This window comes from Talpa europaea (assembly GCF_964194135.1).
Source record: "Talpa europaea genome assembly, chromosome: 14".
Taxonomy (NCBI): domain Eukaryota; kingdom Metazoa; phylum Chordata; class Mammalia; order Eulipotyphla; family Talpidae; genus Talpa; species Talpa europaea.
This window is the reverse complement of record NC_140082.1, coordinates 25,103,119-25,129,810: the sequence shown is the minus strand read 5'-3', so window position 1 is coordinate 25,129,810 and position 26,692 is coordinate 25,103,119. Positions and strand designations below refer to the sequence as shown.

The 26,692-nt window shown below is 34.9% G+C and overlaps 1 protein-coding gene across 1 annotated transcript in view; it reads left to right on the top strand.

Moving 5' to 3' along the window:
• Positions 1-26,692, top strand: part of MALRD1 (MAM and LDL receptor class A domain containing 1) — a gene marked incomplete at its 3' end in the record, with an annotated part of 364,653 nt that overhangs the window by 284,655 nt on the left and 53,306 nt on the right. Inside the window, exon 36 of the mRNA XM_084254012.1 lies at positions 3,056-3,122. Within this exon, the coding sequence (XP_084110138.1) occupies positions 3,056-3,122 (67 nt within the window). The remainder of the gene's footprint in view (positions 1-3,055; positions 3,123-26,692) is intronic.

The following is a 26,692-nucleotide window of genomic DNA, read 5'->3' as shown; positions in this document are numbered from 1 at the left end:
ACATCTGGTCTCTCCTCACCTGGAGGTTTCAGTCATTAACAAAACATCAATCTCAGGCACTGCATAAGTGGTGCAGGTTAAGTATGTTTTAATGAGTCCTGTCCATTCCCAAGTTACATTAGAAAGGCATATTTTTTCAAGTTTTGGTTGCTTATACAACAGAAAATTTTGACCAGAAATTGTGAAGCTTAATTTAAGCTGAAAATCTTTTTCCTATAGTAAAGGCTAATAAATGTTATGTCAACGTGATACTGTACCTATTATAATCATCCATGTGAAGGAAAATTAGGAAAAAGTCACTAAAATATAAAATTATAGAATGGGATGTTGAGATTTAATATAATACCAGCAACAACAATATAAAGTTAACAGAGTGTTTTCAAAACCAAATGAAACAAAATGCAAAAACTGCTCTGGCAAGCATTCTTAAGCTATTTCAAGTTTCTGACTCATGATTAATCTCTCCTGCCGTCCCTATGCTGGAATTTCAAGTGAACAGAACAGTCTCTGCCTTTGGGAACTTGGTTTCCTGCACAAGTTTTCTGGTGGACTCTAGAATCCATACAGCTCCAGAAACTATATGTAGTTTACTGTGCATATGTCTCCTTTTCCATCAAAGTGCATAAATTCCACACAATCCAAAGGGCTTCATGGTCCCATAATGTCAAGAACTGTAAAGGGTTATAGAAATTCTGTACTGAAGAGCAGAATATTTGACATTTTTAGGCTAACAGGCTTTGGGGTTGAAGGACCAGGATTTAGTTGCGCATGTTATCAACTTAAGTAAGTTATATTCTCTTTCCTCTTCTGTAAAATGAGGATAAGAATGGGATATACCACATGCTATGAGAATTAAGTGAAGTAACACTGAGAGAATCTTTAGGACAGTCCTTCACACAGAACAATAAATAGTAGTAGTAGTGGTGATCATAATGCTAGAAGGAAAAGAGAAAAGGCAGAAAAGTTGGAATGTGCTGTGGTAATAGAACTTGGGTTTCACAGAAAATTCAGAGAATCCTTAAATTTCAACAGACAGGTGACAATAATCATTTACTAGTTTATTATACCATTCACTGATGTAGAAAATTTATAAATATATCCAAGTTTATACTCCCAGAAGCTTTATAGGGAAGGTGATGTTAATCCTCATTTTAAACGTGAAGAAACGTATTAGAGTAGCTACCCCTAAGTCAGACAATTCATCAGTGATGAGCCAGCTGTCACAGAGGGGAAAACAGGGCTCACAGAATTATCAATCTTCCCAACATCTGCCATGTAATAGTTGTCCCTGCCATCATCTTTACAGACATTGAGGGGAAAAGTTTAGACTATTTGCTGAACCTGTATGATCTGACACCTGTGCATCTCAGACCTTCTCTCATGTTTTTTTCATATTGTCAGCAATCCAACTCAGGCTGAATTCCCTTCAATTCCTTAAACATACTCTATTCTCTGGATTCTGTGTCTTTATGGTTATCTTTACACACACACACATACACAAACACAAACACACACACACACATACCCTGCCCAAAATTTCTTCTTACTCCCTAACTTTGACTGAGGTACTCTCCTTGGTACTTCCATCACCCTTATTACAGCCACCCCAAATTGGATCATTTTTCATATGATATTTTAATGCATCTCCATAAAGCTGGAAGATCAATGAGCCAAGTGTTCTAAGACTCAACAACCTTATGAGACCGGTACTATTTTTAACTCTGACAAAGAGTAAGCTGAGATATAGAGAGATAAACTACCTTGACCTAAAATACACAGCTAATAAATTCAGATTCCAACGCAAATAATCTGGCCCCAGAACTTGCAGCCTTGACACTTATGTAAACTGTCTGGATTATTTATCATTTCATATCCAGTATCTCATCCAGTGCTAGACAGTGAATACTTGCTGAAAATAGACCCATTGAAATATAAATTAGAGGTAGTAGAGGTTCTTGTCTTTAGAATGGAAATTATGATAGTTCAATCATGAAGGACTAGTATTCTGCAAGAAAGTGTTTAAGGGCCTCCCTGGTGGCGCAGCTGAGCGCTGGGCTGCAAAGCTGCCTGCAGCCTCTGCAGTGTTGGTTCGATCCGGTTAGATCCCCGGCCTCCAGCGAGGGTCCCACATGGCACGACAGACCTCTCCTGCAGTGCCCTCTGCTCCCTTCAGCAGTGTACTTCGTCAGTCTGCCTATTCTGCTCCCTGCTCTGGCTCTAGTGAATTCTCTCACCCTCCCTCGTTTCTGACTGTACCCTGTGCTTGTATAAATAAATAAATAAATCTTAAAAAAGGAAGTGTTTAAGAAGTGAAGAAGAGAAATTAGGGAATTAAATGAGTAAGAAAAGTGACAGCCATAAGTGGATTGAGATTGTTTACTGAGGATAGAAGGAGGCATATAAAGGAAAACACCACAAAGAACTGTAAGCTTTAACAACTTTTGATTCATAACTATGTGAAAATATTTAGCTTCCACTTTACCTATAAACAAATCACTTTTTCAAAGAAAAATCCATGCTAACCTCGAACTAGGAAATGACACAGTGGTAAAAAAAAAAAAAAAGTATTGGGCAAGAAGGATCATTTTTAAGCTGGTAACTGATATACCTACTGAGGTAGGACATGAAGTGCACAAGAATGTCATTTTGTCTAAATGACAAGGCCACCAATGCAAAGCATTTCTCTGCCATGAGATAGTGACTACTGTATGGAAGTGAAGGAGATAGATGTTTCAGTAAAGGAAAAATCCTCAGAGTAATCACAAATATATAGACAATTCTAAACAGATTGTCTTAATCCAGGGGAGAAGAAAGTCTTCTCTTACGATTAATCACTTGGACATGTGAAGAGGGGAGCACACCCAGGACAGCTGGTGTCTGCTGAGAAAATTTGGGGTTGCACTAAAGTAGACTAGGGGAATTCTTGTACTGTTAGCAATTAGGAAACAATTTACTGTTAATGATTAGATTTAATACATGATTCTCAGTAATGGATCCTCTTAAACCCTAAAGATATTTATAATTAACTGTGGGGTTTTTGATGCTGATTTTTCAGAGTGTCCAATAGCTTACTGCAGAAATGGTGGGACTTGCGTAGTGGAGAAAAATGGTCCTGTGTGTCGGTAAGCAGATTATCTATTTTTTTTTAAACACTTATTTGCTGATGACTTACTTTTCTTAAGGCTAATAGAATATCGATGAATATATGGTTATTAAAGTAAAAATAGTAAATAATGACACTATATTTATTTGTCTGAACAAAAGGAAAATGTGAGTGTACTTTAGAAAGGTATCAATTACTTAGCATAATTTTACATGTCTTTCTGCATTTTATATTATGTGGGATATATAACTTTAATAAAACTCATTATTCTGTCTTTTTAATATTTATATCTGGTTATGAAAAGTTTTTATATGAGTATCTTCCTATTTCAGATGAACTTAGTATCTGTATTTCCTTTCTCACTGTTTATTTCAAAGTCCATATTTTTCTTTTAGACAACAAAGGATGAAATTAATTCATAAATAACACCTTTTTCTGCTTAATGCAATGGATGTTTATGAAAGGTACAGATAAGGAATACATTTACATGCTTAAAGTAAGAATAAACAAAACCAGGCCTTTGCTTTCTTTTGGGAATTATTTATATTGCATATCAAAGATTGCTTGATTTTTTCTCTCACTCTTTAGGGAACTGTGCAAAGCAGTTTCATAAATTCCAAAGGAAATGATGCATATTCCATTATATTTGTGTTTATGACTTTTTAATCTAACAGACTGAAGGTATATCACTGCTTGTTATAGAACTGATTGCAGGCTAAAACTCAAGTCCTAACAAAAAACAAAAGTATATGCAAAACATTCATTAATAGTTATTTAAATCATTACATCCTGCTGAGGTAACACTTATATGTTAAGAAAAGTAGTTTACTCCTAAAAAAATGTGAAGACCTTTTAAATAAGTTTTAGGATGATATCATTTAGACATTGTTTTAATGTTGTTGAAATTGAATTTATAGTTTTCCAAAGTGTTTTGTCTCTCAATTTCATTACATAATTTATTTCACATCTCAATAGAGGTATAATTTTTGTTATATCAAAAATTCAGTGGAAATTGATTTATAATAAACTATAATTTGATGGAAAGATGAAATACCTAATATTAACTTACAAAATCTCCTGAAATAAGCTGAGAATGATGCCGTAAGTCATATTTATTGAAATTAGGTGAGTGGATAATGTTATGTAATGTCAACTGTTTTCAGTAAGGAGATTTGAACTTTTGCCCTCAGTAATCCTGCTAGTTAGCTGAAGACCCCAGACCTAAGACAGACTCAGCTGAGCAAGCAAAGAGTTTTGTGTTCTTGGCAACATCTTCTTGTACTTAAGTAAACTTCTAAAAGTTGAAATCCAGATGGTGATGTTCAAAACTTGTTTTTCTCAAATGAGTAAACTCTTACGTGGGGGTTGAAATGTGGCAGGAAGATGGAGAAGAAAGTGACTAAAGAAAGGAAATCAACACAGCACAATGTAGAAAGCAGTATACAGAAAAATCATTGACTATTTTAATATATTGTTTGGTAATAAATAATACTTTTCAAATAGATAAATAGCTATAATTGTGATCGATATAAACAAATGTTTGGAATTAGTGCTATCTATAGTAGATGTGAAAAAAGAACTTTTGACAATTTTTTACTTTATAACATAGTATTCTATTAATTCAAACTTTTATTTCTTTAAAACTGTGAACTACAAATGTAATATCGGTGTATTATAATAATTTGTAAAGCATACAGTTGTGTGTTCAGCTAAAAGTAGAAAACCTCAACATTCAAGTCACACTTTCTAGTAGTATATTTTGCACCCACTTAAATATGGTTTTTCCACTCACACACACATGCAGGCACAGACTCCTGTTTCATACAGAAATGTGATTGTACTTTCTACAATACTTTGTACTTTTTTCTTCCTTCTCAGAAAATATCATGTCATTTGTTCTATATGAGTACATATAAAAGCATTTGTCAAATTCACTTTCAATTAAACTTAGTATCAGCACATGGTCTCTCTATCTCCTCAAGATATTAAAAAGAAACTAAGGCAAAAAAAACACATCCCTTCTCACCCAGGCCACTGTGAATACAATAGTTATGGTTTCCTGAGGAGGCATATCACCAAGTCTTTGCATTTCCTCTTGTGATTCTAGATACCTCGAAAAAGTAACTTCATAATGTACCTGTAAACCCAGAGAAGAGAAACTATATAATAAAGTTATCTGGATGTTTAAATTATCCATAAGAATAGAAATGGCTAGGTGAAACATGGTTTTCTGTTATTTAAGATACATTAACTTGACATGTTTGAATGCTAAGAAGCAAACTTTGAGCTACAGGAGGGAAATCATTCCTCACCTAAGTTTTGATTATTGAATGTGTTATACACACACACACTGTATATAACACATGTCATTCCCTTTGCCTAGAGGTTACGTTGTCTACAGTATTTGTCAGAATATTGAATGAGTACATGGTCTATTTATTATACTAAAAAGCAACTAATCTCCTGTTTGTAGGATAGCATGGCTACCAAAAAAGAAAATGTCACCCATTAAAGAAACTCTACTTTGCTACATTAACAGAAGAGGGTGCTCTTAATCCAGGAATTTTTATAACTATCTCAAATCTTTACCCCTACATTTGAAATGAAGAGACAAATGTGGTTTTCATCTGTACAACGCCACTGTTTAAAAATAAAATTCAGCTTACAACCATTCTTCTTCTTCCCCTCCTCTCGGGAAAAAAAAAAAAGAAAATGCCCCAAAACCCTAACTCCAAACTAAATTAAGTATTGTCCAAATAAAAGCATTTAGTGATATGAAAATAAAACAACCCTTAACTAAGAAAGTCAAAGTACAAGTGAACAACAAAACAATAACAATCAAATAAGAATTGATTGATCCCAAGAAAGAAGTGAAATTTCAAAAGAAAGAAAAACTAAATAACAGTGTTCCCCAGGGAGCAAAATTCAAATTAAATTTATTAAGGAGTTTTGGCAAAGCCAGAAAAATAAGTAAGGGAATGAAAATGAAATTAAGTAAAAAGAATCAAAGAAGACAGTGAAAGATAAAAAAACATGCATATGAATGGTGTCCCTAGAGAGGAAAACAAAACAATGGAAGAAAACAATATTTAAAATTATAATCCCAAAATAGTTTTTCAGAAAAGAAAGAAGACCTGAATTTATATATTGCATAGGCCAAAAGTTACCTGGAAAATTTGACAGCAAAACCAGCAACTCTGAGACATATTCTAGTAAAAATATTACACTTGAAAAACAAAATTTCTTATAGCTTCTAGGGGGAAAAAGCAATTAACATATAAGGACAAGAGATTATTCTGGCATTAGACTTCCAAAAGCAAATAAATTTATTGTTTTTGTCAACAGGATTGTAAAAGTCTTTAACAAAATTCAATATTTATTTTTGATTTTTTTAAGATCACGGGAAAATATAAATTGGTACATGTACATGTTGTTTTTTACCCCTAGAGACAATAAAGATAGTGTATTCTTAAATGGCAGTTTTATCTTTTAGGAATATAAATAGATCATTCTATTTTCTTCTAATCATCAGGGTTTCTGTTATTCACAATTCTAAACAGACAGTATTTAGAAATATGTTTCACAAAAGAAAAAAACCGGTATTACAAAAATACAATCAATAAAAAACTTGAAAAAAGAAGAAAGACATTTCCTTTTCTTGGAAAACTGATAGGGCAGCATAAGAATCTTGGTTCTCCTTAGGTTAATCTATGAATTTAACATAACCCTATAAAAATACAACATTTTTGGAGGAGTAAATAGTTTGATATTAATGTTCATATGGAAAAGCAAATTTAGAAAAATAAGGAAGTGAACACTGAATAAGACAAGTTATAAAGGGTTAAATTATTAGTATAAATATAATGAAACGTTTATTATTAAATCACTGTGGTATAGGCACTTGAAGAAACATTATAGACATTTCATGCTAGCAGAATGGAGTAGAAAGTCTAGAAAAATATCTAGTGCATATGAAAATAATAAAGGGCCTCCCCGGTGGCACAGCGGTTGAGCTCTGGGTTGAGCGCTGGGTTGCTAAGCTGCCCTCAGCCTCTGCAGCGCCGGTTCAATGCCCGGCTGCTCCCCGGCCACCAGAGGAGGGTTCCACATGGTGCGCAGACCTCTCCTGCCGCCCGCTGCTCCCCTCAGCAGTGTGCTTTGGTCCTTCTGCCTGCTCTGCTCCCGGCTCTGGCTCTGGTGAATTCTTTCACCCTCCTGCACTTCTGACTGTACCCAGTGCTTGTATAAATAAATAAATAAATAAATAAATCTTAAAAAAAAAAAAAAAGATGGCATCTCAACGCTCTGATCAGAGGTTGACTTTTTAGAAAGAAGTGTTGAGACAGCTAGTTAGGTATTTGAAGGAAAAAAAAAAAAAAGATGCCAGCAGACCATAATAAACACATTACACACAAAAATAAGCTTCATGTGGATCAGAATTCCAAGAGAAACCAGCTCATACTAGAGAAATATGCAGTGAATTTCTCCATAATTTGGATATAGTGAAAAAAGTTTCAAAGGCTCAAATCCAATCAAAGACCATAATGGTAAATTCGATTATATAAAAGTTTCACTTAAAAAATGTTTTGCATGGCCCAGAAAATACTAGCAACAAGATCAAAAGATAATTGGCAATCTGAGAGAAAATCTTAATGTCTTATAGTTCAGAAAAAGGAAAAATATTCTTCATATTTATTATCCTTCTAATTCTCAGAATTATTTTAAAATATGAGCAAAGCCCAAACATAATGTTAAAAAATAAAATATATACAATGATGCTTAAACATGAAAAAATCAATTCCTTTCATTACAGGAAGGCAAATTAAAGCCATTCTATAATGCTATTTCCCATCTCTCTAATAAACAACATATTCTGTTGGCAGATATGTGAAGAAGCAGGCACTTTGCCAGTGGAAATGCAAATTGGTATAACTCCTGTGGAGGTGAACTTGGCACTATCTAGCAAAACTACATATTCATTTACTTTTTGAACTAATAATTACCTTTCTAGAATGTACTGCTGGTAGAACTCCAACTATATGAAAATATGTGTCCATAGGGTTACTCACTGTAGCATCTTCATAATTTCAAAATATTGGAAACAAACTAAAAGCCCACATATAAAAATTTATTGAATACACTGTGGTACATTCACACAATGTTGTACCACTAGAATGTGGAACAGTTAGGGAGAGTCCCTCCAGCCAGGTGTAGGCATCATGTTCCTTGGGTCAAGCTAAAGGAAAATTAATAAATGTAGTTATAGTCACTGCAACTATTTTATAACTTTTTTTCTATTAAAAATAAAAATCTGAAGAGTGCTATGTATAATTACATGTCAGGTTGTACTTAAGTGTTCGATATGCCTTTAGAAACCACATAAACCTGAATGGTAGATCATAGTTCCACATGTCTAATTTCATAATTAAGGAGGTTAGAATTGGTGAAATTAATTAATTTCCCCATAGTGAAAATCAAGAAGATGGTGAGTTCAGATTCAAACCAGGTCTGTGTCTAAGGCCTACATTCCTAGATTACTAGCCATTGTAGTATATTACTTCTTTGGAGATCTGACTAGGTGTTTCATAACTCTATGATGATTGTGTGATTTCATGAATATGATTTGCATGAAATGCCTGAAGAAAATCTTGAACTAAGCTTTATTTGCAGTTGACTGATTGGTGTTCTTTTACATACTATGGACTGTTATTCCCATGAATGTGCATGTTGTTGCTTCTTGACCATTTTACACTATCGTATCTTGACTACTTGAAAAACTCTAGATTCACCTCTTATATATGAACTTGTGTAGAACCTTCGCTCTAGAACTTTTCCTTTTCCTGGACCCCCATGCATATGAGTCACATCCTACAGGCAGTGTACAAAAGAGAACAGGGATATAACTGTAAAAACATACAAAGCTGAGTATGGATGTGATTCCACCCCCCACTTACTGACTCCATGACTTTGAATCAATTACCTAAACTTTTTCTAAGGAAGAAGAGAAAAATGTACATTTACTAAGAAACCAAAATTCTTAATCCTGATTGAGTTGAAAAGGACTTTTGTATGGTGCTGAAATGACTAAGTGAGAAACACTAGTAAGCTGCTTGCCAATTTCTTATTTAACATCATTGAAACCATCTCCACAGCAACCAACATAATTCTTTTTTTTTTTTTTCAAAGATTTGTTTACTTATTTTATACAAGAACAGGGTACAGGCCAGATGCGTGGGGGTGTGAGAGAATTCACCAGAGACAGAACAGGGAACAGAACAGGCAGGCTGATGAAATACACTGCTGAGGGGAGCAGCGGGCATGACAGGAGAGGTCTGCTGCTCCGTGTGGGACCCTCGCCAGCTGGCCGGGATCGAACCAGCACTGCAGAGACTGCAGACAGCTTCACAGCACGGCGCTCAACCCCCTGCTCCACCAGGGGAGGCCCAACATAATTCTTTACTAGATGGAAAACATAACAGATCATCAAAATTTAAGAATATGGCCTCTGATATTATTTTTTCAAACATAACACTCAAGTGCTAAGTACTAACAAATATATTCATAGTTACACTTGAATGCTTTGTCAGTGAAAATCATTTCAGAGATTCAAAAAGTCAATTTTCAAAGGAGGACATTTAGGTATCTTTTATGTAATGCTTGAAAAGTCATGCAAGTGTGTTTTGTCAAATATAACAAATGGAAGAGACAATCTTACTGGAAAATGTGAATTACCAAAATTGGCCCCCAAACATCCATTAAAGCTGAAACAGTAAATTATATAATAGACATTTTTTAATTGTATCTTTTTTAATCATATTTTTTGTTGCAGCAGCATTGGTTTAAACACTGTATGTGATTTAGGGGTATAGGTTTACCCTCTTTTAGAAGTATGTTACCACACCATACCCATCAAAACATCAATAGTTCTCTACCATAGACCTTAGGTGCCCCAGTTCCCTTTCTCCTTCCAGCCTCCCCTTTCATTAGTCTCAGCTGAGCAGTCTAATTTCTAGAGTGTGTTTTGCTTTAGTTTTTTCTGTTCCTTTGTTTTGTTTCTCTGTATTCCATATGTATGTGAAATGATCCAATATTTGTCTTATTTTATCTTATTTCACGTAACATGATGCCCTCCAGTTACATCCACATTGTTGCAAATGGCAAGATTTAATCTTTTTTTTTAGCTGAATAGTATTCCTTGCTCCTATATTTCACATCTTTAAATTTACTTACCTATTGTTAGGCACTTTGGTAGTTTCCATGACTTGACTATTATAAATAGGGTGCAATGAATATGAGTGCATCTATACCCTTGAATTAGAATTTTTATATTCTTTGGATAGGTATTTAGGAGTGGAATTGCTGAATTATTTTTTAATGTTTTCAGGACCCTCCATACAAGAAGCTAGACCAGCCTCCACTCCCAAAAACAGTGTTGTTGGGTTCGTTTTTCTCTCTTTCCTATGAGAATTTAAATGTGCATATCTATTTGCAAAACTGGAAGTAGTTTTCCTTAAAGCCAGGAATAAGAAAAGTAAAGGTCTGCTAGCACTAGGATATTCTATTTGCTCAAAAGTTTTAAGCCAAAGAAATAAGCAACAAGAAGCAACAGTAACACGTATTGAAAAGAGGGAACACAAATATTTCAGGTATCCACAGCCCAGGAGATTCAAGAGAGTTAACTGTGATGCTATTAGAGTGATAATAAACCCAGCAAGGTAAAGAGATAGGCGATAACTATGTAAGACTAGATAAATTCCGTTTTCACCAGTAATAACAATTGAACAAGAGAATTAGAAAAGAGCACCATTGTGAAGTAGTAGCAAATTTTATATTATGTACTTATACTTAACTGTCATTTTCTAAGGTCCACATGAAAAAAAATTTAAAAGCTCAAATGAAGAATATTCAAAGATCATATGGATGAATTTGCTTTGTTCTTCACTTGGCAACTGCCATCCTAGGAATCTAACCTTCTGATATATTAACAAAAAATATGTGGATAAACGTGTTGGTTTGGGCATTTTATAATAGTACTTTGAAAGTAAACTTAAATGTTCAAAATAGTATAACTGAATACCATGTAACAACTTTTAAAAAGAAAAATATAAATTCTGACATAGAAAAATATCTCTATGGAGGCAAGAAATGCAAATTCCAGAAGAAAATGCATGTTAAAATCCTAATGGGGGGAGGAGGAAGACAATATGTAAATGTGTGATATAACAATGAAAAACAAGTCCAGCCATCTGCACACATCAAATAGTAAGATCTCTACATGAGCTCACCAGGAGATGGACTTTGGGGAAAAGGAAGATGTCACATTTTAGTTTCTGCATTTTTATTTTAACATGCACTGCTTTTGCAACTTTTAAAAGCATATTTTAAAAACTATCTCACAAACAGTTGCAATATTTAAAAACTAATATCTCTTACAGTAAAAGGCAGAGCCAACTGGCTGCTTTTAACGGTGTCTCCAAGATGAATGTGCCTGTCCCTGGGTTTTCTTCCCATTGTCAGATCATTACACACTCTCTGCCTCGTGCGATGCCAAAAAAGCCAGACAGAATGTATTGAAGATGAAGTAAATAACCTCTCCCCTCAAACCTTCCCCCTGCCTTTCTCCCCAAGCTGGATTCTTCTCTGATCACATGTGCCAATAGAGTCACGAAAATGAAAAGCACGGTCTACCTAATTTCCCCTCTGCTCCTTGCCCAGAAACAAAGCCCCGTGATGTGTTTGTGCATTAGCTGTTAAACTGTTTTTAGACTTTCCATGCCAGCCATAAGCTTTCACAGCTGAAAACTGCATTGCTTTGACAATTTGCTGTAAGTGCCTCTTGAATGACCTGTTGACTCATCCAGGGAGGGCATTCTCCAAGGAAGAACATGGCCCAGATTTCCTTCCCTGGTCATTGCTGACAGGGATTTGTGATCCAGATATTTTCCAAAGTCTCTAGTATGACCTGACTGTTAAGTAGATATCTCTCTCCTCCTGGAAGAAAAGTGGTGGGTTATTTCTGGGGCAGTCTCTAATGCCAAAGGACTTGCTTTAAAGAGAGAACAAGAGATAACTGTCTATATTATAAGGATCAGTTACTTCAAAAGGCTCCCTGCCTCACCAATCCAAAATAGCTGCCTAGGAAAGTGTTTCCTCTTAACCTACACAGTTTTTACTTTATCGGTTTTCCTAGCGTGTGCACAGCCAAGCTTTAATGGGGCAGCAATAGATTGGAAATGACATCTTTTCTTTCTTTGCTGTGCGTGATGTATGTGTATGTGTCCAGCATACTCCATTGAATGGGGGAGAGAGACACAGCCCAGTGGAGGCGCTCAGAGACCTGAGCATCGAAGAATACTGACAGAAAGTCATTCCTCAGACTGAATTTCACAATTTCCTGAACCAGGCTCCCTAGTGGCACTGAAACTGCCGGCTATCCAGGCCTGTCCTGAGCCTACATAGCTTTTCTTCCTGCTCAGTCAGCATGAGTTTAACTATGTCAGAGTAGAATCTTTTGTGCTGTTGCTAGGTGGCTGATCTCTGCCTTACAGAAGCAAAATCTAGCAAATGAGGTAGAACTTTTTGAACTTATCCCTCTTACCAGTGAAATGTTGACAGATCTAAGTAATTCAATGCATTTTAATTTTGAAACCCCTGTGGGACTTCGCTTATCCTCTGAAAACCCTAGTTCATGTTTGCCATTTCCTTAATCTGCTGTCCATTTGTAACTCTGAGACTAGAGTATCCCTTTGTAGTCTTCATGGAAAGACTTAGTTTATCTCCCTTATTTTCGCCAGAAGGGAGAATGAGGAAATGAAAATGTTTGTCTCCAGGTTTAAAGTTAAATTATGACTCTGTATGATTTGTGGTTAGATTTTATATAACCTGTAAATCTGTGGATCTATAATACCCTTTTATTTTTCTATGTATTAAAAATGAAGAGATCTAGAAATTACTTATATGAAAACTGGAAAATATAATACATTATACAGAAATATACTTTTCTATAAATTGTTAAGATAATGTTTATGAAACTTTGTGAATTTTTATCCCCTATGTGGGGCAGTGACTGATCACATAAATGCCCTGGAGCAGATACCATGAGACAACAGGAAAAAAAGTAATAAAAGGAGAAAATACGAATTTTGGTATTGAATAAAGAAATGTTTTAATCTGTTGATTAGGGATCAAATTAAAAACACATATGTACAATACAGAAAATAAGACCTTAAGTATATTATTCTTTTCCATTTGTTGGAATTAATTTTTTTTTCTATAACAATATAATTTGCAATACATAGTCTTCTGTGATTTGGCATGGATAGTATATTGTGGGAATACAGTTTATATACAAAAAGCTATATGTTGATAGGTGATACATACCATATTCTTTTTATATCATTCACTAGAATAAATCACCCCAGCAAACCATTATATATCCGTACTAATAAGTATTTACCTATATTTATTTGTTTTTATGATAAAGCATAACAGTGATTTAGTTAATCCCCTAGCCACAGCCTGGACTCTGGCCCTGCTCTGAAGCCCTAAGTCTAGCCCTTACTCTTCTCTGCTTCAGTTTTTTTGTATATGTCTGGAAGATGCAAGCTAAATGTCTTCACTTTGCTATCATATGCCAGGACTCCTTCTAGGCATCAATTTATACCATTGTTTAGAAAATATCCATTTACATGCTGCTTGAAAAGATACCTATATAATTTGAAGAGAAACTGGTTTAAAATACATCTAGGATAAATTAAGACAAATAAATCTGATATAATAATAAAGAAAATTAAAATGAAGCAAAACTAATTTAAAATAGAGATGAAAAGAAAAATATATATAGCACAGGAAAAAGTGTGGATAAAAGAAATATTCCTCATTAATTTAAATACACATAACCATACATCATCAAAATATACATAGCAAAAATTTATTTACTTATAAGAAAGTTTCTATTTCCAGGAATGAAAAAAAATTAAGTAAAGATCATGTTGATTTTTAAGTCTAAAAGTACTATGTTACTTTTTAAATATATTTTAAACTGCATAAAATTGGTAATTGTCTACAAAAATTAGTTATAAAAATGACATGAAGAAATTAAAACTAATCACCCTGGATAAATTAAATTGAACAACAAAATGGCTCTCCTTCAAATGTCCATTAAAATCAGAGGTTTTTTTCCCTTTCATCTTTTAATGTGAAATATATCATATATTTAGAAAATTTTAGAAAATATGTTTTTTTATTTAAAAATAATTACAAAACAAAGTAATGGTTTGTAAAATGAACTTTATCAAATCTTTATGAAACAATAAAAGCTATACCAACTATGTCAGAAAAACAAAAGGAGGTAAAATAGCTATTCTTTTTTTTTTTTTTTTTGTGGGACCCTTGCCGGCGCCCGGGGAACAAAGCGGCGCTGCAGAGCTGTGCCCCAGCACTCAACCGCAGCTCCACCAGGGGAGGCTCAGTAAAATAGCTATTCTAATGACTTTATTAGACTTAGAATAATTGTGATGCCAATAGTAGATAAGAACAGAACAAAGGATGTATGAACAAATTTTATTTCTAAATATGAAAGCAAAATTCAAAAATAAAACATTAGCAAATTGAATAAATGAGTTGCTACCAGGCAAAGTAACTGAGTCAGATGGAATTTCAGCAGCCTGACATTGTGCTAATGACAGACAAAACTGCACATTTGGTCTATGTGGTTCCAGAAGCAGAGTCAAAGAAGAGTCATGAGTGGTGATAGCCATCTCAGTCACATGGTCAAAATTCCATTTTAGGAAGATTACTGTCCTATTCCCTCTACAGAAAAAAGAAATGAATCAGCAATATACCAGGCACATGGAAGGGAGGGCAACTGAAATGAACTCATAGTACAGCTATGCCTGGAAGATGCAGTTTCCAAAACAAATTCGAGTTTGCTTTCCCAGAAAGGAGCCACTTAGTACTAGAAAGACAGCATCACATGACAGATGAAAAAATTCAGAAGACAAGGCAAAATTTTTAGTTCTAATCTGTCAACAAAGGGAATGCCAAGGTTACATAAGGTAAGTGTTTAAACAAAGGCTGTGAAGAAGGTTACATGCCAAAGGCCACTTTTTTCCTCCCTCAATGGTCTCTCTCCATGGGTTATGAAAACAGGTTAAGGGTTTTAAATGCACAGGGCAAAGAAAAGCAAAGACATGAAAGTGGAGAGAATATGTAGAGAGACCAAAATTAGTAATAAAACTGAGCAAACAGTTGTCTGAAAGTTAAAAGACACTGCATTAATGAAGTAGCAGACAATTAAATTTGGAAGAGAGATTTTAAAACTTAGTATTTACCAAAATATTAGTAAGGGATCATAAAAAAGAAGGAAGAATAGAAGATTGCCCTAAGCTTTTCTTCATACTTGGGCAATGGTAATACCACAAGCCAGAACTTGAATGTCTGAAAGAAGAGTTGTTTTTAAGAGATCTGCTATTCTATTAAACTATCCAGAAAGTGTGTTTCCAGCTACTTCAGGAATGTGAACCAAACTATCCTTCACCAAAGCTAGAGTTTGTTTGCAATTATTATGTTTTTTTTTTTTCAGCCTTTGCTCTCAGTTTCCAATGAGGTCACCTCCCACAAAAGATTGTCTGTAGATGCTGAATGTTTGGCAAGACTCCTGGTGAAGGAGGCCCAGACACAAACCATAAGAGACATGTCAGCAAACAGTTTAACTTCCTTTTTGTCATGTGGGTGACCGGAGTAACATGAAGGCTAGAGTTTTTTTGTTTTTTTTTTTTTTTTTCCTTGTTAATTGAAACCTCATGGAAACACAATTCTTAAACTTTGCTTTATTTGAGGGAAAAAAAAAAAACAAAAACAAAAACAAAAGAAAAAGCTCAGAGTTCCATAAGGCATACAAGTAAACAGGAAGTAAAATGTAGGACATGGAAGTGAGGAATGACCCAGAAGTTCAAATATAGAAATCAGAGATAGGGTCCAAAACATGCCATTTTTCTCCTCTAAAGTATTACACATAGAACAAAAGAACAAAATTAGTCTCGATACTATATTTTTGTTTGAGAAAATATACTATATTTTTTGTTACCACCAAATGGGTTCAACTTACATAGGTAGATGAGATTCATGAATATATTTGTCCCTAGAATGCTGAGGATACCGTCATCTATTAATGACCTTGATTAGGAAAATCAATTTGAGGAGCTCAAATCCAGCTGCCAAGACTCTCTCTGCCCATCATACCTAGAAGTTACGATAGCCTTTAAAGCAACTTTCCCCCAGCTCACACCAGATATTTTAGGAAATAAGAAAAAATAAAACACTTCAAAATCAGTTTCACCCTCTTTTGTATCCCTGAAGGAGTCATTTAAAGCATACCTTTCCTTTAGTGAACAAGATCCATGGCATAGATGGATGCTCCTTTAAAACTAAAACTTTTGCCTTGTCTTCTGAATTTTTTCATCTGTCATGTGATACTGTCTTTCTAGTACTAAGTGACTCCTTTCTGGTACTTCCTCCACAAAATTAGGCTCCTTTCTCTTCCTCCACAAAATTAGGGTAAGACATGAGATACAAATTGTTTCATTGACAAAGGAATTTAATAAGAGTATAAATGTGTAACAACTGAACATTAGTTTTTTTTTTTTCTCTACTCACATTTGCAATGCATATGACTCTGGCCAGAAGTTAACCACAGCATCACTTCAAAATAGAATAATTTGAATGTTTTTGAGTCACCAAGACAGGAGGTAATTTGAGTCCCCATTAACTAAGCCTTAGCACTGTTGCTGGTTAAGAGTCAGTATGTGACTTTGTGCCTGTATATCTACAAGTAGGGGAATTTTTTTTCAGAAGTAGTGGTAATAGAGATTGAAGCTGCTTTTCCATAGCAGAGCATGGTAATTAAACTGAAGTTAGTTCAAATTACCTCCCCACTCCTGAAGCCCCTGAATGCATAAGTAGAAACTGCAGTGAGTCCCCCCTTGCAGGTGATGCCCACCAGGGGTTACTGCCTCTGTCTGTTCTTCCCTTCCACTGCTATTCCAGGCAGTCCCGTTGCAGTACCCAAGTGACTCCAATCCTGAAAAAGCAAGTGGAGGATGAGAAAAAAGTATGTTTTAATTTATTATATTAGTAAATGTCTACGGTCTTCCAAAAGTGCAACTGAATTAACATTGAGCATTTTATTAATGTCCCTTACTACCCAAAATGTATTTTCTATCAGATATTTTATGGAGTCTCATAGCACTAGACTATTTTAGAAAATGTGGTACCCAACAGCATCTAATTCTAATTTATATCTCTCTGGGTCACTCTTACCCTGTGGTTTAAAAGTTCCTTTTATTTTATTTCTTGAACTTATCTAGTCTCCTCCTTTTTCCTTTCTACACAATCCAGAAATAACTATACTCATAGTATTATATAGTGAAAGAGCCAAAATGTGGATATTATAGAATACATTTTTATTTCTCAAATGAAAAGAAAAAGAAAGAATTTGTCAGACTAATGGAGTTTTTCCTTTGAAAGGAATTTAGTGCTACATGATATTCACTTTGTTTTCCTATCCAACTACGAATCATCTAGGAATTACTTGTTACTCATATTTCATGGTATTAGTGCCATCTGTATTTATTTGTCTTAGACAATCATTTTTACTAATGGTCCCATGGAAGAAAAAATCGACTTAAATAAGAGGAAAAAATGGCTAACATTATCTGATTGAAACATCCCAAAGGTATATTTAGTGTACTATATTCTCTATAATGGTGGGTTATATTTTATATGATAGCAATTATAGTGTGATGGATCTGATGAACAGCAAGTAATACATGAGGGCATTCTAAAATTAACATTCAGTATCTGATTGTAAGGTAAGATGGTTAAAGTGAATAATGACTAATACTAAGGATATTATAAATAAACCATACACATCAGAGTTCCAAGCAAAAATTATATTTATACATCTAGTCTTTTTATTATTAGACAGACTTTACATGCAAATGGAAGAGAGGCATTCTAAAATATAAGAAGGCTCCATGTTTAATATTTTGAGACTATGGCAATAATACCCGATGGGGATACCCCAATGTTTCCTCAGTTGAAAATGAATTAGTTAAAAAAATACAAAAAGGAAACAGTAGTGGATAATACTTTATTTAAAAAATATGACTTTTGCAAACAAAAGACATCTATCCTGGGACAAATTAATATATTTTTTTAAAGATTTATTTATTTATTTATTTATTTATTTATACAAGCACTGGGTACAGTCAGAAGCACAGGACGGTGAGAGAATTCACTAGAGCCAGAGTGGAGAACAGAACAAGCAGACTGACGAAATACACTGCTGAGGGGAGCAGTGGGCATGGCAGGAGAGGTCTGCGCGCCATGTGGGACCCTTGCCCGGCAGCTGGGGATCAAACGGGCCCTGCAGAGGCTGCGGGCAGCTTTGCAGCCCAGTGCTCAACCACTGCGCCACCAGGGGAGGCCCACAAATTAATAATTTTTATACTTATTCACTATGTGTGTGTCCCCAGTAAAATATTAAATTTGTTTAGAACTTTTTGGTTTTGCTGCTCTAGTTTTCCATCACAGATTGTTTGATGTAACCGAAATTATGGTAAAAGTAAGACTGTCAATGAATGATAGATATCATTTAATACATCCTCTGAATAAAACCCTTATTAGGAGAAAATGAGCATTATAGCTCATTTATAATTATAGATAAGTATTTTCAAATTATTGAACAGTGAGACCACTAAACTGTTATCATTTAGTTATAGATTATAATCTATAAACATTTATAATCTAATTCAAACTTGCCTGTTTTGTGTGTGCTTATATGTTGAATTTTAATAGCTAATACAAGCAGCATAAGTTTTAATGCAAGTATATATTTTATAGAATATTTTCCATGACTAAACATGACTTCCTCAGAATTCAGTTGTAAATTCAGCACTCACACATGTTAAATGACACAAGTTGTATTACAATACATGCATTGAACTATAGTCCTTTTATTATATAATAACAAACTCAATGGTAGGAATTGAATATTATCTTTGAGTGAAATAGATTGATGCATACTCTTCCTCAAATTTGAACTTGAGCATATTTTTAAGAAGTACCTTCAAATGACATATTTCAAACTCAACCACAACTAAATTTATCAAAATTCACAATGTACTTTGTTTTTAAAGTTTATATCAGCCAAACAATTTTTGTTTGTTTGTTTACTCATGCAGCTTCCTATATTGAGTTCAATCATTGTGGAAACAGGAAAACTGACTGTTTGCAGAGACTCTATTTAACTTACTAATGGTTAATCTTATCACTCTTCTGTGAAGGTATACTGGACTCTGATGTCCAGAGTTAGCAAAATGACTAAATTTTTCACTGGGGCTCTCTGCTCCTGCTTGAAATTCATTTAGAGATAGAGAAAATACTTATGAAGAGCTAATCTAAACAACCAAGAATTATTGAGTTTCTTTCTTTAAAAGTTAGCCTAATTGCATGGTTGAACTTTTTACACTGCTACTTCCAATTCCTCAGTGAAAGTGAAAGATAAACAATAAAATACGCAATATAAAGGCAAGATGAACATTTACTGAATAGAATAAGAAAGAAAAGATAAGGTAATTAGTACTGTAAATACACATATAATCCAATTGGACAAAACTAATTCTAAGGCTAGGCTGAATACTCTGAATAACTTGGAAAGATCTAAGTACAGAAAAAACATAATCTGCATAGAAATTCTCAAGTTCAATTTAAGTAACATCACTACAAGAAGATATTTGAGAGTCTAAGGTAAAAGAATTAAAGATTACTGGTATCCCTGCATTACTGAATGAGGGCAGGGGGCTGTGAGGTTAGAGAAAGGTCATGAAAGATAATGTTTCTGATAAGCTTTAGGGAGTGGCCTCAGACTTATGCAAACAAAGGCATTAAGATCATTACTATTAGCACCTCAAACTCTGTTAGACTGTCTTTGAGATTGATTCCTGTTATCATCTAGTAGCCTTAGAAGATGTGTAGTTAAAACCCAGTTGTATCACCACTCCCCATGGATAATAATGCAAGTATGCCAGTATTTCCTTTGTATATTCTCTCCATTGTAGAAAAAAATGTGCATATCAACTAGTGTGGTAATGACTATTAATCTGGGTAAAATAGAAGTCATTTAAGCATACATGAATAAAATTGTGCATATTATTTATTCAGTTAACCAGACTTGTACTTGACTAAACTCTTCAATAATTTGAACATACATTTACAATGAAAAGTTCATATTGTGAGAGTAGTACTGGTTCTTCTAATATTAACACCTGATTCCACTAGAGGATCAAATTAAATGGCCTGACATTTGGATTTTTTTTTTAAAAGAAGCTGACTCATTAGTATGCAGTGTCAACACCAGAAATACTGCATATCCTGCCCCTCCTTGCCATTACATTGTGTGCCCCTATGTCTCTTCCCATGCTCTGTGCCTGGGACTCTGACCTTCCAGGATTGCCTCAACAGGCTCCCTTGCCCTTTGGCTTCTCCTTGAATTCAGCCTATGGGATGAACTGGTAGAGATCAGTGGGTAGAAAAAGAATGAGAGTATTTTCCCCTGGCTCCTCCCTCCTGGGTTCTTGCTGGCTGATTGTTCCCTGCTAAGACCTCCTTATGTCTAGGAGCCTCCTCTCCTGCAGCTCTATTTCTGAGCTCCGGAAGGCGCTCTCTCATCTTGCTCTTTCGACTTCCCGCTGTTACTTGTCCTGGTGGACCACTTCCTCTCTTGTTGCTTTGCCTAAGCCTTGCCTTCTCTTCTGTAAAAACTCCCTTTAGCAAACTCTCCTCAACAACCCCAACTGATTATGTCATGTCTTTTCTGCCAGAAACCTTATGGACCACTTCCCCTCCAAACACTTGATTTTAAGATGGGAGAAAACTTTTACAGTATTATTCGCCATTGTTATTCATTTCAAAGAGACACTGAAGTTTATATCAAAGCTTAGCAGCTGCTCACACCAATGCCGTATTATTCTGCTTTTGTGGAATGAACTTATGTCTGCAGTTGCTTTGCTTGTGCATGTCAGTGATGGGAAAGAGGAAACAGTTCATTCAATTCGATTATGTACAGCAAAAGGGGCCATTTATGCTAATGAAAGTATGAGCCTATAGGACTCTAAGCTAGCATGCAAGATAACATCTGATTCAGGCATAATGGAGTAGTTTAGTAAGGATCATCTTAAAAATTAGCATGTTCTGAGATTTTTTTCTCATGACGAGAACAAAGCAGTGTTTGGAGAGTGGATGCTCATGGGTCCGGGTGTGTACACTGGTTGAAGAATAACAGCCGCCACACCAAATGTGAGAGCAAGCAAGTGAGGATTTATTGAAGGAAGAGGAAAGAACTGACAGCAGGAGTGGTTCCCAGTGAAGAAGCCCATTTACTCTAGCCCTGTCTATGGCTATAAATGTCTGACTTCCTGTTACCCAATGTGCCAGACTATTGGTTAGGTACTAGGTGGTCAGGAAGTTTCATTGTGGTTGTTTTTCTGTTGCCTAATTATCCTGTAACCAGACTTACTCTAGGTTGTGGCTAGCTCAGCAACATCTCAGCAAAAACTTCTATTTTCCTAGGAGCTGTTTTGCTTCTTCTGTTCCTATATTCTTTAAAACCACTGTCATAGGTCTCAGCCTTTCCCATTCCCCAAGTTCTCCTGGTCTCAGCTCCTCTCAGCAGTTGTGTTATAATATCAGTGCTCATCATTTTTTAACCAGCTATTATTGTCTCATTTTGTTTTAAAGAGGAAAAAACCCATGAGAGTATTGTTTGCCGATGATGGACCTGAAGATCAAACATATTTGCTATCTTTCCTTAAGTTATGTATTTGACAAACAGTAAAATTGGAATGTAAACCCAATCTGTATGTAAAATTCTCTTAACTATTAACCTTCATAATCAACTTCTTGGTGCACGTGTAAAGAAGTAATAGTTCATGAAATTATTTATTGTCCATTTGGGATAAGAATAGACCCTGTAAACTTTGGTTATAATTTGATAGCAGTGTATAAATAATTACCTGGCATTGATTAGAAATTTGAATAAATCATCAATTCAAACTGAAGGACATTATCAGATAATTTTCCTCATTATTTCTTGTACAGTTTTAGACAATGATTTATGAAGTCAGTAGATATAAAATGGGTGGAAATCACAATATTTTCTTAACTCCTAAATAATGCATTAAGCAAAGCTTATCTTTTTCCTACAAAAATAAATTCTGGTTTTCCTTCATTTGCATTTTCTTTGATGACGAAATGCAATTTTTGTAGCTTATATAAATAGGAAAAAGCAGAGTTTGCTATGTTAATATGGATCCAATTGTCTCCCCAATTTTCTATTCTTTTTAAAACATGACATTGTTCCTTCTTTTGTTTATTTTCTCTGCGACACATCCAGAGGTTAGCATTTCCTTTTTCAGCAGTTCGTTAGGGCGGGTACTGGCATGTGGCTGCTGGCTGGGATTATTAATAGGAAAACTCATTCCACTGCATTCTGCTGCATTGTTTCCAACTTTTGGTTAACCAATGACCCAAAACACATGCAGAATATAAAATATTTTAGACATAAAGTAGGTTTTAAGCATTCTTACATTCTCAGTGACAGGGCTGAGTTCTGTTTATGTCCATGTCCCTGGCACTAAGGCACTTAGGTGCCTTAAAAATATAGTAAAAAGAACAAAAAACAAAAAACTTTTTTTTTCTAACTTTGTTTCATGTGTTGAATGAGATAACATTTGTACAGCTTCTCACTCTTCCTAGGTCAGGAGTAAATGATACAGAAAGCTGCATTGCTTTGCTGTTTAAGACATAAACAGTGCTAGATATATATTTACATGTTTTTTTTTAAAGATTTCATTTATTTTAATTTAGCATAGAAAAGCTGAGATGTAGGTGAGAGGTGGGGGTAAGCAGAGACAGAGACAGAGTGGGGAACAGAGCAGGTGGATTTACTGAAATACACTACTAAGGGGAGCAGCGGGTGAGACAGGAGAGGTCTGTTGCAGCATATGTGAGTTAGCTTCCTGGCTGGGGATCAAGCTCAGGCCTTTGCATTGGGCAATGGGCATTGTGATGATAGCACTGAGACTTAACCCTGAGACCACCAGGGAGGGCCCTATACATATACTTCTTAATTGAACCCTCATAACAACTGAGCTGACCACTGAGTGATTTAAGACTTGTAAGAGGTGATTATGCAGACAGAGGAAAGGCACAGAGACCATGGATGAAATTTGAAAATGTCATTAGGTGATCTAGAAGTGGTCCTCAACATTTTTAACCAAAAAAAAAAAAAAAAAAAAACCCACAAAAAAAGGCACACTAGTTGAAGAAACAAACTCATGTCCATAAAGAAGACTGAGTGCTGCTTGAAGCAGTTCACTGCCAGGATGACCTTTCCTAAGGGTCCCCTGCTTTACCTTCAAAAAATTAATGAAATTTGCAATGTATACCATGTTGTAACTATGTTTCTCTATAAAAATGGTTTTAAAAACTTTTTATTATAAGCAACCACAAAACTAGATATGACTTTTTATGTTAGACACGCTCCTTAGAAGACAAATTTATACCAACCTGTTAGAATAAAACCAACCTAGAGTAGTTTCACATGCTCAGTCTTCTTGGTAGTATATGGCAATTAAGCTTTCCAGGAAAATCACTACATAGATTAGCTACACTTGAGCAGGGATATGGGTGAGTAAGATGAACATGTAACTTATTCTCTTAACTAGAATGTATTGGAAGGTGATAGAATGTGCAATTTAGCCAGTACACTTGACCAAGACTGTATCAAGTTGACCAGGTCTGAAATGTTTTTACTCATTACATTTCTGATATCAACTTCACTTTAGGAGTAAGAACCACGTGCCAGAATAAGGCCTAATGTAGACCCTTCCTAACAATGTCCAAAATCAAACTGTGACAGATGTGCCTAAGAGAACATATTTGAAGGTTGAGTTATAACCAGTTAGAGGAACTTAGTGAACTCATTAAGCTTCCTGCAGATCAGCCCTCACACAACTTAAAACAGGTATGAGATGATATTTCATTGTTTTTAGTTACATTTACATTTCTCCAATAATGAGAGAATGAATTTATTCATGGAGAGAAGAAAACCATTATATACTGTGGGTGGGAATGTTAACTGGTATATCCTTTATTCAAAACAGTAGGGAGACTCCTCAAAAAAAAAAAAAAAAAAGTGGTGGTGGGGAAGATAGGGAGTGAGAATTGACCATTGAAATATTTAAGGAAATAAGGTCCAAAAATTACCAAATTTAGTGAAAGCCACCAACTGACAGATTCAAGAAACTCAATAAATCCAAACAAGATAAATATTGTCACATCTAGATGTATCAGAGAAAAATAGCTGAAAATCAGACTTAAAGAGAAAAGAAAAAAAAAAGTCTTAGAAATGGCTCCAGAAAAACAAAAAAGATTCATTATCTACAGAGAAATAGTAATAATGTCTGACTTCCTTTCAGAAGTTATAGAAGCATAAAGATAATGAGTCATAATCTAAAGTGACCAAAGAAAAAAAGAAACTGTTGAGTAAAAATATCATTCAAAGTAAATGTAAAATACAACACATTTTCAGATAAACAAAAACAGAAAATTTATCACCAGTATACATGTACTGCAAGAAATGCAGAAGTATACCAGTCAGGCTGAAAGTAAATGATTATGCCATGGAAATTGCATCAATAGGGAAAAAATGAGCATGGGGAATGACAAATAAGTAGTAAATAAATGACTTTTTTTTTAAATTTTTTCCTTAAAAGATAACTGTTGAAAGTAAAACAGTAACATATTCTGAGAATGAGGTTTGGCTCTGTATTACATTGAACAGGAACAGTTCTGAATCTATTCAATTAAATTACAGTGAGAAATGGTGAGAGCTGGAATGAGGCTATGCTTGTGGAAATGAAGAGGAAGATAAAACAATAGAATTTTGTAAAAGAAAGCTCAAGAAGACCCCAAAATTGATCAGATCTAGGGATGAAGGAAAGTGAATGGCAATATCACTATGAAAAATTAATAGCAGCCCTCAGGTAACTATTTCCTGCAACCAAACTGTTAGGAATAATAACCTTTGCAAAAAGAGCAGCAGATGTGTTAGAAGATTTCACAGGGTGATGTTTAATTCTGTCTTTGATATACTGACACCAAATTACCTGTAGAGTATCCACATGGAGATATGCCCTAAAGAGTTCAATATGAGGGCCTGCACTTAGATAAGATTGTTGAGAGAGAAGCTGTGTAGCATGGTACAGGGTCTGATAGTTTTGGTGGGACTCTTTGGTTTGCATCACTACTACTTAAAATTTATATGTAATTCAATTAGATTCTGAATTTCAGTTTTTCAATTTTTTTTTATACAAGAACTGGGGTACAGGCCAGATGCACGGGAGGGTGAGAGGATTCACCAGAGACAGAGCAGGGCACAGAACAGGTAGGCTGAGGAAATATACTGCTGAGGGGAGCAGCAGGCTAGACAGGAGAGCTTTGCTCCGCCATGTGGGGTTCTTGCTGGCCGGCTGGAATCGAACTCATGCTGAAGAGGCTGTAGACAGCTTCACAGTGTGGCGTTCAACTGCCTACGCCACCAGGGAAGCCCTCAGTGTTTCAATTATAAAATGGACTAGCATCTATCTTAAGGAACATATGTTTGTATATCTATCTATCTATCTATCTATCTATCTATCTATCTATCTATCTATCTATGTATCTATCTAAGATTGAATCATATATACCAATTACAATGTGTACTTGCTAAGCAGTGGCTCTTAAAACTACTAGCACGTTTAAAACTACTTGTTTTAAATGTCAGAGATGAAGAGAGTGCAGAAAAGACTAGAAGGAAGAATCTGAGTAGGAAATGTAACTGGAGAGCTGATGTCATGAAATCCAAGGGAGGATTCAACCAGAAAATCCTAGGGAACCTCAACAATTCATCTAAACTATCAAATGGGAAGAATCCAGTAGGGTAAACCTTGGAAAATGTTCACTTGTGAACAATTAGAGTGTTATCAGCAACCTTGATTAGACCAGTCTGGGAGAAGGTATGATATAATAAGTTTTTCAAAAATAAAATGCATGTAGAAAGGAATCCTTGAGAGACAGTTTAGAGTTCATTTTCCCTCTTGTATTCAAGATTTCTTTTGTTCATTTTTAATTTTTTTTTGTGCTTTAAAAAAGCACTTTTTTCTTCTGTACTTCCTGCAGATAATTCAAAGGCAATGGGAACTCCTAAATAATCTATTTAAACTCCTGAATAATAGTTAAGTTATTTTTGGTGTTCAATTTTAATATAGTTTTCCCATTACTAATACAAAAATTTGTATTATTAATAAAAAGCACCATTGCTTGTAACTCCTAATAGTCATTATGAATATATATGCAAATTTATGCAAGATAAAGTTTTCACACATCCATCTAAAGACTTTAGCTGGTCTGTTTTGCTTTAACACCCTTTTGATATTATTCAAATTATGGGTGTCATTCCCTTAAACTCCTGTGCCTCTTAATTCACTA